This window comes from Tachysurus fulvidraco, chromosome 10 (genome assembly GCF_022655615.1).
Source record: "Tachysurus fulvidraco isolate hzauxx_2018 chromosome 10, HZAU_PFXX_2.0, whole genome shotgun sequence".
NCBI lineage: Eukaryota > Metazoa > Chordata > Actinopteri > Siluriformes > Bagridae > Tachysurus > Tachysurus fulvidraco.
Genome location: NC_062527.1, coordinates 8,546,041 through 8,559,915, shown reverse-complemented (window position 1 = coordinate 8,559,915; position 13,875 = coordinate 8,546,041). Strand labels below are relative to the sequence as shown.

General features: G+C 36.2%; 2 protein-coding genes across 2 annotated transcripts; one reads left to right on the top strand and one right to left on the bottom strand.

Annotated features, from left to right (window-relative positions):
- Positions 1 to 1,461: 1,461 nt before the first annotated feature.
- Positions 1,462 to 8,248, bottom strand: dldh (dihydrolipoamide dehydrogenase). Its single transcript, XM_027173219.2, has 14 exons — positions 8,034 to 8,248; positions 7,015 to 7,090; positions 6,827 to 6,906; positions 6,665 to 6,733; positions 6,488 to 6,557; positions 6,088 to 6,188; positions 5,847 to 5,990; positions 5,578 to 5,679; positions 5,293 to 5,483; positions 4,259 to 4,429; positions 3,255 to 3,444; positions 3,003 to 3,140; positions 2,069 to 2,158; positions 1,462 to 1,706 (listed from the first exon to the last, which is right to left on the bottom strand). Exons 1-14 carry the CDS (start codon positions 8,070 to 8,072, stop codon positions 1,641 to 1,643), a joined length of 1,527 nt encoding a protein of 508 aa, XP_027029020.1. The 5' UTR covers positions 8,073 to 8,248; the 3' UTR covers positions 1,462 to 1,640.
- Positions 8,249 to 9,663: 1,415 nt separating this feature from the next.
- On the top strand, positions 9,664 to 11,933 carry si:dkey-42p14.3 (EF-hand calcium-binding domain-containing protein 10). Its single transcript, XM_027173220.2, has 5 exons — positions 9,664 to 9,986; positions 10,277 to 10,441; positions 10,877 to 10,967; positions 11,343 to 11,381; positions 11,559 to 11,933. Exons 1-5 carry the CDS (start codon positions 9,884 to 9,886, stop codon positions 11,581 to 11,583), a joined length of 423 nt encoding a protein of 140 aa, XP_027029021.1. The 5' UTR covers positions 9,664 to 9,883; the 3' UTR covers positions 11,584 to 11,933.
- The last annotated feature ends 1,942 nt before the right edge of the window (positions 11,934 to 13,875 follow it).

The following is a 13,875-nucleotide window of genomic DNA, read 5'->3' as shown; positions in this document are numbered from 1 at the left end:
CATGCAATACAATACAGCCTGCTGCTGAATTTATTGAAATCGAACAAAAAACTAAAAAATGGGCATAATGTAAGCTAAAACAATTATTTATTAAAGACTAAAACTATATCCAGTCTAACGCAGACTTGTGTAAAGCTTGGATGAATCAGATTCCCTAAATGTCACAGTAGCCTATGCTTTCCATATGGCCTCAAAAATGTAAACACTGGTTGGAAAAAACACTGGTAAACACTGGTTTTTCCACCTCAGACTGATAATTAAAACTTTAGGGAGTCGGAGTAATAAATATCCAGACTTTTTCAGCTGTTACACTTCACCCACATACAAACACTCCTCTAGTGCCACCACCAGGTCTAAATACAGTAACACACTTCTTTAACACATTTCCACACCTCCACACATTAGGTAGATTACCATTTATGTTATTTATTCCAGGAAAAATAAAGTAGCTCTAAGCTAAAAGGGGAAATAAAATCTTTTATATAAATATATTTAAGGAATATTTGGAATTATAATCTGGGTTATAATCCAGGTAAAATGGGTTGTTGTTCCCAAATACTGCGTATATAAATGTAAACTGTTCCTTCATCATATCACCTTAAAAATAAAAATGAGTTCATCTAATTAAATAAATGACCCTAACAAAGAAAATCTGAAAACTCTCTGATCTCCCTGTTTTTTTCCATATCAAGTGGAAATATTTAAACTGTGATATATTCACATAGTCATAAAACCCAGCTTGGTTTGTTTTAATGTAGCAGCTTAAGTATAAACTCTTATCTATTTGAAACTGACCATATCATACTGAAATTGGTAAACAATAGAGGCACTGTTTTTCCTACACACAATTTTAAACCGTAAACTTGTGTCAAATTATTAATCATCTGATTAAAAAGGCGTTCTTTATTGATATTTATTCATTATACATATGCAGAACAATGAACTAGCACTTTCTCCCATTTGCTGAATGCGTGTGAGTGTGTGTGTGTGTGTGTGTATATACACACACACACTGTATATTTGTACGTCATCTGGATAAGGGGGTCTGCCAAATGCTGTAAATGTTAGCATTTTCCTTTTCAGATCATCAGCTTTGAAGGTGCAAGGGGACAAAGCCCTAAGACAACCATGACAGTGTTTCTGGAGCAGACAGGGCTAAGGTCCCTGCTCAGAGGCCTAACTATGGCAGTTTGGTAGTGTGAGGATTGAAAATCTTAAGAGCATTCTTATACTTTGTGAATTCCCAACTCAAACCCAGCACAAAACACTCAACTACGGCATTTGCATAATAAATCCATACTCATGTACCTTTTAGTTTTATTAATCCTGCACACCTTTGCATATTGTAAGTAATTTAACTGCAGTTCCACTTCATCCCTATGGTGTATTATGGCTGCTGCTATGTTTAAGAGCCTTAACACCACAGGTACATGGCACTCATATGGGACGTTCAGACTGATATAAGACCCAACTCCTTTATTAGAACATTTAAATAACATACTAAATGGAATACAGTTTTACTGTAGTTTTGCCTGATGCCTTCTCCTGAAAACTAAAGGATTCAGGATCTTAAATGTGTGCTGTACCAAAGTACTGAAACGAGTCAGAAAACTGACAATTATATACATGTATCTTTTAATCTAGAAATTGATAGCTTTTCCAAATGAAGCAGCAAGATTGGCTTCTCTGAAGGCCTCTGAAACAGTCTGGAAAGAAAGAAGAAAGATTCAGTTATCCTGCTCTGGTAGAATAAATCACCATTAATCATCTTTTTTTTTTTTAAATAATCAGCTTTTTAATGATTTTTTTTTAAATATAATTATATAATTATAATTTTTTTAATAATCAGCATGAGTAGATGATGATGGTGTAGACGTGTAGGGAAATTATAAGGTCTATATTAAATACATTGAATACAAGATTTTTTTCAAACGCTTAAAAACAGCAGCAAACTCTAAACTCTAAATACAATTGACACAAACACACACGTATACATATACACATTTTTTAATTAATAGTAGCAATGTTTAGCAATTATTAAGATAAATAGATTTTTGGCAATACTTACAGGATGGGCATGGCAGACCCTCGCAACATCCTCACATGATGCTCCATATTCCATTGCTAGTGCGGCCTCATTGATCATCTCACCAGCTCCCTGCATAACAAAACACTCTCTCAGGTGAAGGTGAAATAAAACCGATATCATCTACAGAAGGTTATAAAGGGTGCAGTGTTTCCTTTTTGGTAAAAAAAATTATTTCAGAGTACAGTAATTGCACTCAGATGAGGCTCAAACCAACCGACCTAAGACCATATGAGCAAAGTGTTTCGCTCCATTCTAGTGGGGTACAAGCAAGCAACACAATTCGACACTGCAGGATGTGAATCAAACATGAAGTATATTTTGAGTTGCAGCATTTATTTTTAATATGTGAGCCTTAAAAGACAAAGTGAGCGAAGACAGAGATGTAGAATGACAGAACTGCGATGTGATCGGGTCCATTTAATAATAAAACAACATTTTTTTCAGATGTTGAAACAGGTCCATAAAAATTGATTTTCACAGACTTTTGTGCCCTGGATTATGTAGACTTTACATTGATTAACATTCGGCTGTAAAGGCCGTATGTGAGGGAGTCGCAATGTCCATGAATATTAAAATTTCTATAGACATATTTCTCGTGTCTGTACAAAAATTATATGTTGAGATTAGTTTTATTTATTTAATCTGGATACACTCCAGATAAAAGTTTACAGAGCTGGAGGCAACGGAAATAAACAAATAAAAGGTGACCTGTTGCAGTTTAGAATGTCTTTCTCGTTTCTGGATGACCATAAGTGGTGGATTACTTTAACTAGTGGTGACCACTATGCAAACTTTTTTTCTAAGGCTCATTGTTGAACGAGTAACTAAAACAAACCTTTCACTACATCTTATTTCTGTAATCTGTATGTGACAAAACACTAAAACTAGTCATGCAGTTTCCAGTTCAACTCACTGATCCAACGATGTGTGCTCCCAGCATTCTGTCTGTCTCCTTGTGACCCAGGATCTTCACCAGTCCGTCTGTATCAGCATTAGTCTTTGCTCTACTATTAGCAGCGAAGGGGAATTTGCCAATTTTATATGGGACACCCTGAAAGAAACATGTCCAAGGAGCCAAAGTGAGCTTAAATAATACACTGTAGGGAGGATGGAACATTTAAACTCATTGAAATTAAATGAACCGAATAAAAAAAAACCAACTCACTTCTTCCTTTAGCTGCTCCTCATTCTTGCCGACCCATGCCACTTCAGGGTGTGTGTAGATGACTGAAGGAACACAGTTGTAGTCAATGTGAACGGCTCCTCCTGCCATTCCCTCAACACATATTATGCCTTCGTCCTCTGCTTTGTGTGCCAGCATGGGACCAGCTACCACGTCACCGATGGCATAAATACTGCATTAAGAAAAGCACAACGACTGAAAACATGCCGTAAACACAGGATTGCTCATCGTTGCTAATCAAACTGAGCACAATATTCACAACAAATGAACACGATTCAGGTTTCACAGATCAACAGTTTGATAGGATGTGGTAGCTGAGGTTAAGATGTTGTCGTCATCATCTCCAAACAAATCCTACACGCATTCGTCTACTCTTTCTTGAGACCTACATTGTGGATCGCAGACAGTTCGTGTAACAAACCCTGACGGTGCAAAATATTCTCTGTAAGCCGTATAGCACAGAACTGCCAGCTCAGACAGAGCTGGCTAATCATTTCACAATTTGTCAACAGAATATATAATATGTAAATAATTAAGCAATCAGAAAATGTTACATTGAACTGCCTTAATGGCAGTAAAGATGTGGTTCAATATAAATTACAATAAAATGTACAGGAATGTGAGGAAACGAATAATGATTGTGTTTAGAAACAAGCTAATTTAAACCTCATGGCTGTCGTGACCCCAAAAATCCTAAATAAATAAATAAATAAATAAATATCCAGCAAGGCTCACAGTGATCATTTTTATAACTAATTGCAAACTGATTACTGTAAACAGGAAACAAATGCCACTGGCTAAAGTAAAACATCACACAACTCTACATTGTGAACCCTGTCCCTGTACAGCCTGTCTGTCTGACCTCCTATTATCATGTTCCAACTGCAAACATCAAGGTCATTTCTTGTGTTATTCTGCAAGTTTTAGTCATCATTATTGTTTAGCTCACAGGCAACATGACTTCAAATCTCTCAAGTGTGTTGTACCTGGGCACTTTGGTCTGGAAGCGGTTGTTGACTGGTATCCTGCCACGGTTGTCCAGCTCAATACCGACGTTCTCAAGGCCGAGGTTATTCGTGAAAGGGCGCCGGCCGATACACACCAGCAGCACGTCGCATGACAGCGTCTCGTTCTTGCCTCCAGCAGCAGCCTCCACTCTGCAAACACAGAATACTGACGACACTGCTCTTTTCCCATTTACTGTATTTCCCCAGTAAATATTGCAATATGTTATTCACACAGACTTAAAATGTATTAAAAGAAAAAATCAGGTCACTTCAACATTGCTAAAGAAACTGAGTTAGATTAATTATGCCAAACAGATGAAGACTAATGTACTCTCTGTAATCATAAAACCTGTCATCCCAGAGGAGCCTCAGCTACAATATGCTCATAGAGTTCAACAGGAGTTCTCAAAAAAAAAAAAAAAAAATCACTTGATTTAAGCATGCAGGCCAATGAGACAAATGAGACTTTAAACCTCCTCTTTGTTTTATTTCACTTATATTCAATTTGATCAATATTCCCCTAAATCTGCTGGTTCCTTGCCAACACTGACTATGAACAGAAGTCTAGAAATTAAACAAAAATATAACAAATTATGTACTGAAATCTGATAAATCTATAACAATCAATCAATCAATAAATGATGATGGTGGTTGCAAAAAAAAAAAAAAAAAAAATCATATATCCATTCGAGGCTATTCATTCAAGATACTTAGAAACTCCTGCAGTAAAATCTTTCAAACAAACTAAACATTTTTAGGCTTTGCTCTACTAACTTGAGTCTGGTTCAGCTCAGACAATTTTGTATTTTTTTTGTATGTCTGACTTCTGAGCTTCCAATAAATGCCTCAATTCTTCACCAGGTTTTCAACAAAATACAATAAAAATGACATTAACATGGGTTTATGCCACATTCTGCACACACAATAGCATGAACCTGTTGAATTTTTCTTTAACAAAACATTGCACTATTTTTCCTACTATAAGCAAAACTGCAAGTAAAGTTTACACTTACGCCACATCAATCTTGCCATCAGGCCTCCTGGTGGCACCCATTACTTTGGTACTGAGCTTGAACTTCATGCCCTGTTTCTGGAGAATACGCTGGAAATTCTTGGAGATCTCCATATCGATGCCCAGCCCACCGACATGACCCAGGAATTCCACTGCTGTCACATTGGAGCCCAGTCTGTGCCACACTGAGCCCTAAAACATAGAGAATACAAAATGTAGAGAAAACCATGATCAATATAAAGCCTTTATCTATACATATACACATGCTTATGTCCCATTTCCTCACCAGCTCCACTCCAATAACTCCGGCTCCAATAACGATCAGCTCCTCAGGGACCTTCTTAAGGGACAAAGCCCCTGTAGAGGATACTATAGTTTCTTCATCGATCTGCCAAAACAAATAGTATATTACACATTGAAACCAAACAAAAATGACTTTTTAAACAAACAACAATTAAACGATGATGTGTATTTACTAGAAGCTTGTGAAAATAATTTGTAACTAATAATATGTATATTTTGGCATATAAAGCAGGAATAAATATATGAACACACCTCGATGCCTGGGAATGGGGTGACTTCTGATCCTGTGGCAATAAGGATGTTTTTAGTATTAATGACTTGCTCACCACCATCAGCTGTCTTTGCAGTGATCTGATTTTTCCCGGTTACAGTTCCAATCCCATTGACGTGCGTGACCTTTAGAAGAATTAAACACCACAGCAGAAGTAAATTACTCATTGTGCTTATCCTTTTGATTTGTGCCCTTCTAAAATAACTGAATATGTTAACACACCTTATTCTGTTTAAATAAGTGTGCAATGCCTCCTGTCAAAGCTTTGACAGCACCGCTCTTCTGTGCCATCATCTTCTCCAAATTCAGCGAAATCCCTTGGACTAAAAATAAAGAAACAATTATAGATTCACCTGCCTTTTGAATCATGCTTAAGGTTCAAACATTCATGTTCAATTATTCTGTATCAATCCCTATGATGGTACAATAGATGACATGGCATTTACTGTACTGGGAAATCTGAATCATATACAAGTCCAAAAACACTGTCATTGTGTTGTTTTTCATAACTTGGAAAAATAAGCATGTAGAGATTTGGATAGATTTACTAAAAGGAGAGCATTATACAAACTTTACCTGCAAATCTTGATAGAAAAAATGTAAAATGTGAAGTTGTACTTACTTTCAATACCTCTGCTTTCAAAATCCTTTCCATGTGCCAAGTGATACAGATGAGAGTTGTTTAACAAAGCCTTAAAAACAACACAGACGTCAAGAAAAAGGAAAGTCAACAAATGTCTGTGAAAGACAGTGATGTTTGTTCCAGCTGATGTACCAGGAAAAAAAAAGAATAATATACCTTTGATGGGATGCAGCCCACATTTAAGCAGGTCCCTCCAAGGGTGGCATTCTTTTCCACACACACTGTCTGCAGAAGGGAGTGACATTAACCAATGGAAAAACCGCAAAAAATAACAAAATATACAAAGCACTCTTTTGCCAACACTAGCGGTCACCTTACTTTGAAACCAAGCTGTGCAGCTTTGATGGCAGCAACATACCCTCCAGGTCCTGAGCCCACCACCGTGACATCAGCATCGACTGGAAGAAAGCAATGCACATCAGCTGAACACAGTGCGTTTCAGTAAAGAAACATGAATTCACAGATTAAGGTATCGCTGAACAACTAAAGCAGTTCAGTGGTCTTACTTGCAGCTTTGTCAGCGTACGTTCTCAGAGATGATGCTGTGACTCCGTGTAGTTTGCAAGGCAGGTGCTGACCTCGCTGTATGGGGGGGAAAAAAAAGTATAAAAATGGCAACTAACCCAAAACACAATATTGTTGCTCTGGGAACTATTAAACACAACCATTTAATAAGTCAGGGAGAAAAAAACTTGTATCAAATAGTGGAACTTCACCAGACAACTGAATAAATGTTAAGAAAATGTGCGTTAATCACAAATGGTGGTTTGAAAATTTCGATTTAGACACTTACACATGTTAAAGGCAGCATTTTATCACACAAATGGTGTTGTGAAAAATTCAAGTCAAGAAGCTTTTTATTGTCATTTCAACCATATATAGCTCTTGCAGTACACAGTGAAATAAGGCAAGGTTTCTCCAGGATTATGGTGCTACATAGAACAAAGACAGAGCTATAAGGACTTAGTAAGTTAGTCCTAGATACATAAGGTGCACCTGTGTAACCTGGTGTAAACAGTGCAAGACAACAGTCCAATAGTCTAATAGTCAATATATATTTAGACACATACACAAGTTGGTGGCAGCATTTTCTGATGGCTTTTAGAAACTGGTTTCATTCAAATCCTCCTAAAACTAAAAGGAACTTGCACAGGTGAAGTCCACATTAAGACATGAGTGACATCATAACAGTGTTTGACCCTGAATACACAACGTAGCTAGCTTTCCAAGCTGTGAGCTACACATATTTTGCTATTCATCATTTATTTTAGCAAATAAAACGCTTAACTAGGCTCGAAACGTCGGGTTTTATTTTGCCAGGTGCATAAAAAAACGCAGTGTACAGTTGCACACTTCACTCCTTTTGGTTTAGCCAGAAGCTAAGTAAACTAGGCTAATGTTCCTTAAGCTAATGAGCTAACTGGGCCTTAACGGGCGAGGAAGCGGATTACTGCTTGATTTCTGTCAATAAACCACTGTATACATATTCAGTGAATAATGATATGATCACATAGACGATAGTTACCGCTGCAAGGGCACGATAAAGCTGGTTCCAGGTCTGCATTTTGACAGTGTCCCGAAACAGTGCAGTTCACCTACTGCAGCCAACGCAGCCAAGGACTCCTCGCTTTACGCATGCGCTAAACAAACTGTGGCTGTAAAGGGGCAGGAGCACCGAATGGCAGGCACTAAATTCCAGGGGTTTCGTTACCACGACATAAAGTGGGCGTGTTTCCGGAGGTCTTGGAAAAACGCCTTCTTTCAAAAAACCAGCATACTACGAAGGACAAAACAGTCATACAGGTTGATATATTTTAAAAAACGAATAAACAACCAAAAATACGGTTATGGTTAGGGTTAGAGTTAGGGTTAGGGTTAGGGTTACGAGTTAGATGATCAAGTAGGCCACGCCTACCTGATGACGCTATATCTGTTGCGCTGTACTGAAATCCCTGGAAATAAGTTTTTGTCGCACATTCATTACGTTAGGTGCACTCAGGGACGCAGAGTGAAAGAAAAGAGAAACTATAATAATAATAATAATAATAATAATAATAATAATAATAATAATAATAATAATAATAATAATACAAAAAAATAAAGTAAACATAACAGCTTACCCTATTATATTTATAATAAACCACTATGTTGAATTAAAGCCCATCAGAAAAGAGAGCATTTTAAAGCACGTTAACAAATGATTTGTTTATTTCTTGAAACCACCTTCACTTTTTAAATGAAATTGTCAAGTGAAGCAGATTATTTTGGAAGAAATCATATAAACATATGATTAGCAACTTAAACCAAAACCTAAATGTATAGTAAAATATTTACATAAAGTATCTATCTATCTATCTATCTATCTATCTATCTATCTATCTATCTATCTATCTATCTATCTATCTATCTATCTATCTATCTATCTATCTATCTATCTATCTATCTATCTCAGTTTCATGGGGTGGATTATAGTTAATTTGTACTTTGCACACCCTGCCTTGTTGAGGGTGGCATGGGGTGGGGGAAACCCTTTTTCACACTTGTTTCTTATATTCATGCTTCTTCTCTATTATTATTACTATGCACCACCACACCACAACAAATTCCTGCACATGAAGACCCTACAGTACCTGGAAATAAACCTGATTCTGATTCCGATTCCGATTCCCTCACTGTGGTGCCAGGCCTTTACTGTTTTTTTTTGTTTTTTTTTAATTCAGCTTATAATGAGGTAGTTAATTTTATTAACCGATTATAATGCAACTATAAATTCTTGTGCTGTTGTTGATACATATCAACAAACAAAAACACGTCTGTCAATCCCACTGATACTGAGAAACAGCTTTCCTTTAGTACATTTACTGCCCCACTGGAACAGCATCATCAGCTCCACAATACAACAAATCAATCATATCAACCATCACTTCACATATAAACACTAGTAACTACACCTTAATGCGCACAGTTCTCTAGGATTTACTGTAATTTACTGGATCAAGTCATGAATGTAAAGTCAAAGTCAAGTCGAGTCGTTTTTTAATATTTGTCAAGCAAGTCTCAAGTCTCAAATTAGCGACTTAAGTGTGACTCGAGTCAAGTCATATGACTCGAGTCCTCATCTCTGAAGTTAACATTCATATCTTTGAATGCATTAGTGTACGTGTTATGTACGTTATGGAAACATGAACTACTACATTAGTCAGTGGGCACATGTGCGGCAAAACATCGTAGTGACTTTTCACTCTGACCGCATTTGTAGTCGTTTTCTAGTCATTACGGTAAAAACGTAGGCTTGAGCGCGTGCGGCAGGTATCATAGCAACCACGCCAAACAGTGTGGAAGCTGAAGCCTGAGCAATTTTAAAGAAACGCGATCATGTCAACACCGCGGGAACAAGAGGCAGCACAGTACCTCGAAAATCACAAAATCTTAGAACTAATGAACAACTTAACCAGCATGCTCATCTATCACAGACCAGGTAATAACGTCTCTTACCTTTCATATATACGGAGTAACATCAGTTAGAGTCAACATGATAACGATACAGATCACTGATGCTTTTGGATACGTTTAAATTTATTGGCTTACAAAACAAAAAGTTTTAAAAAGTCCAGTGAGTTAATGTTAACCAGAGACTCATCAAATTTCCTGGATAAAGAGCATCAGTATTGCAGGGACTGTCACATATCTATGTAACCATTATCCTTGTTGTTGTTGTTGTTTGTTTGTTTGTTTGTGTGTTTGTTTGTTTGTTTGTTTGTTGTTAAGAACACCCAAGGGAATTCCTGGTTTCCCAACTTGAGCAACTGCATGCTTCCAAGCTTCAGGCAGCTGATAGTCCATGTTTGTTTGATGATTCCAACCTGGATGCAGTGTGTGGTATCCTAGATCCTACAAACCAAGGATATATCTCTTACAACCTATATAGAGAGGGTAAGGGTATAACATTGGTAAATAACATGTATATGGGTTTTACATCTAGATTCTTTACAAATAGATATTTTGGCAATCGTACTAATCTGTACGTCAAGTCAAATTGTTACAGTGAGACGACTGGTTCTGAGCTGTTTTTGGTGGTACTGAGGGGACTTAGTAATATATATATTTATATATGTACTGTATATATATATATATATATATTATGTTTATGAATATGCGGTAAATCTATCTATCTATCTATCTATCTATCTATCTATCTATCTATCTATCTATCTATCTATCTATCTATCTATTTATCTATCTATCTATCTATCTATCTATCTATCTATCTATCTATCTATCTATCTCTGTGTGTGTGTGTGTGTGTGTGTGTGTGTGTGTGTGTGTGTGTGTGTGTGTGTGTGTGTGTGTGTGTATGCATCTTTGTAGCACTGAAGACATTTGGAATCGAACATTTTAATGAATGTCCTGAGGGCCTTGGAAATGACAGGATATCACATGAGACATTTAAAGAAGAGGCGTAAGTGTTTTGCACTTTTCACTCCTACTCATGAAAAAATGATGTGAACTGAGCAATTTATGTTCTATATAGATATCCAGGTGGCCAGGAGTTACATTACACTCACTTATTTATGTAATATATAAATCAAACAATCAGTTTTCATAATTTTCATGTGTAACATATACATTCTGAAAATGGCAATATTCTTAGGGACCAGATTGTTTCAGTGTTATATTAGATTACGCACTGGAACATTGGGAGTGCTGTGAAATTGCTTTATGGTAGTAGAATTAAGTACTGTATAATATTATAATAAAATGTTCAGCTATTTATTTCTGATCGTGCAGAAGTATTAAAAGAATAAGGACATTTTACTGTATTTTTCTCTTTTAGGAAGAAGTGTCTTATGAAAAATGCAGCAACTTTCCAGATGTAATTATTTAGCCATGATTACTGTTGAATTATTTTGTATGCCTAATAAATGAAGTGTCTTTATTGTGGTATCAGTGTTTTAATTAGTAAATATTGTAAGTATCTTTTGGATCCTTACAATTGTAATGTACAACTAACAGCTGCTCAGAGTTAGATTTTCTATATTTCATATTTCAAAACTGGAAAAGCTACAATCCTTTAGACTGAACTCTGCCACATACAGTAGATGTTGGGATCACAGCCCAAACCTGATTTTCTAGTACAGGCCGAACAAAGTTCCTGTGCATGACGTCATATCTTTTTGGGTTTCTGCTGGGTTTTTTTGGTTTGCCCCCACCTCCCAAAATATGCTAAAGTGTCCCTATAGATTTGAAAGAGTGTGTGTGCATGGTCCCCTGTGATTGAGTTTGGTCTCCTCAAGGGTGTATTCCTGCCGCTGTCCCAGAGTTCCCATGATGGAAGATAAGGATCCACCACCCCCCACCACCCAAATACTTTTTTGTTATATTTTTATTATGTATTTCAATAAACATGAATTCTGTTCACTACTGACACAACTTTTACACTCTCAGATTGTGAATATACAACCTAAAGTAGGTCTATACTGATTTACAAATTAGAAGATGTCAGTGGCTATTTTTGCACCAGGTGTTAATCTGGAATGGAGGTATGAAGGGAGGGAGAGAAAGAGAGAGAGAGAGAGAGAGAGAGAGAGAGAGAGAGAGAGAGAGAGAGAGAGAGAGAGAGAGAGAGAGAGAGAGAGAGAGAGAGAGAGAGAGAGTTGGTTTACACAATAGTGGTTCTCAAAGTGGAATTCAGGAAATGACTGGAGCTTGTGAAGCACCATAGAAAAAAAATCACAACTCATCTGTTCAATACTGTTATATTTAGTACTGAGTTCTCATTGTTAACAGCCTTTGTCTGGTCCCTTGAATTAAATGGGTTTATCTCAAATAATCTGAAAACTTAAAAACTCAAGCCAGTAAGTAAAGTCAAACTTGTTCTGTCAATGAAACATTCAAGAATATACAGATAAAATATTATATTGCACATTTAAATAAAGTGTATTCACACATTAAATTTTTGTTTACACATACTTGAAAAAACTCACTAAAATGTCACAAATTTTAAGATTTATTTACCCCAACTTCACTTAATATTAAAATTAATGTCTGATTAACTTCTGTCCAGCATAAAAGCAATTTATAGCAAAATAAACAGAAAAAAATATATAATGTCATGTCCAAGCTAATGTTTCTGTTAATGTTAAACAAAGCTATTACCCAGAACATTTGCCCAGCCTGGGCCCAGGTTTGTGGTGATGTAGCTGATTATCTGGACCTGGTACACTGGACTGTGGATTAGGGTTGGAAACATATACTTTAGTTACAGAGATCTCAGAGAATAGTAGATGATTGCTATTATAAACTATATTGTTTGGACATTAAGTTTAAATGTGACATGTGTCATTAAGCTTAAATGTGGCATGTGTCAATGGCGAAAACAAACCCACAGAGATTAATTAAAAATGTAGAGTGTAGCAGTTTTTCCTAATTTCAGCAGTATTAAACATAAGATAGTTATCTCTATGACTTGAAACACACAAGTATACAGTAAGTTCTCTCTGTACTCCATCACAGTAGGTGTACAACAGGATAAATACCAACACTGTTGCTTCAACATGTGCTTTATGTGTTTGCAAGTGTTATCTCTTTTGGCACATTGAATGTCTTAAAGCACTATGTAAATAAAAAAAAACAAAAAAAAACAGGACCTTGAAACCAGCAGGTAATTGGAAACCCTGTTTTTCTGTACTGGAATAGCAGCATACTATCTGTTTTTTAGTGATATGCATCCTCTCAGTTTAATGAATTACAAAGTAATTACAACATTTACTACTTTACAATTCATTGCCGTGTCATTGTAATACAAAAATGAATGAAAGAGAATAGCAGCTAAAGTAAAACCATATATATATATATATATATATATATATATATATATATATATATATATATATATATATATATATATATATATATATATATATATATATCTTACTATTCCTGTAGGAATATGATGCTTGGCTACTCTGATATATCCATGTAATATTTTTTCAAGTGAATTATTACACAAAAAAATATGTTAATGTCTTGTAAAATTTAAAAAAGGTTGTTTACAAAATCAAAGCAGAGCAGTTGGGCCAGTTACGACCTCTGGGAAACACTGCCTCCAGGTTACCTGTATGTGACAAAGAAGGCAGAAGGAGGAGGTGAGTGACACATGTAAGACTAAAATTGTGCAATTTTGATACACTCTTGAACTTGACCAGGGTTTTGCAGAACTTTCCATTGCTGTTCAGCTTATTTCAATGCCTCTTGTGCTTAAGGTTTACACTTTAAGACAGTGCACCTGTCACACACCCCAAAACACACAATGAGATATAATATACAAAGATGTGATCTGGCACAACTAAAGCTTTCTCATGTACCGT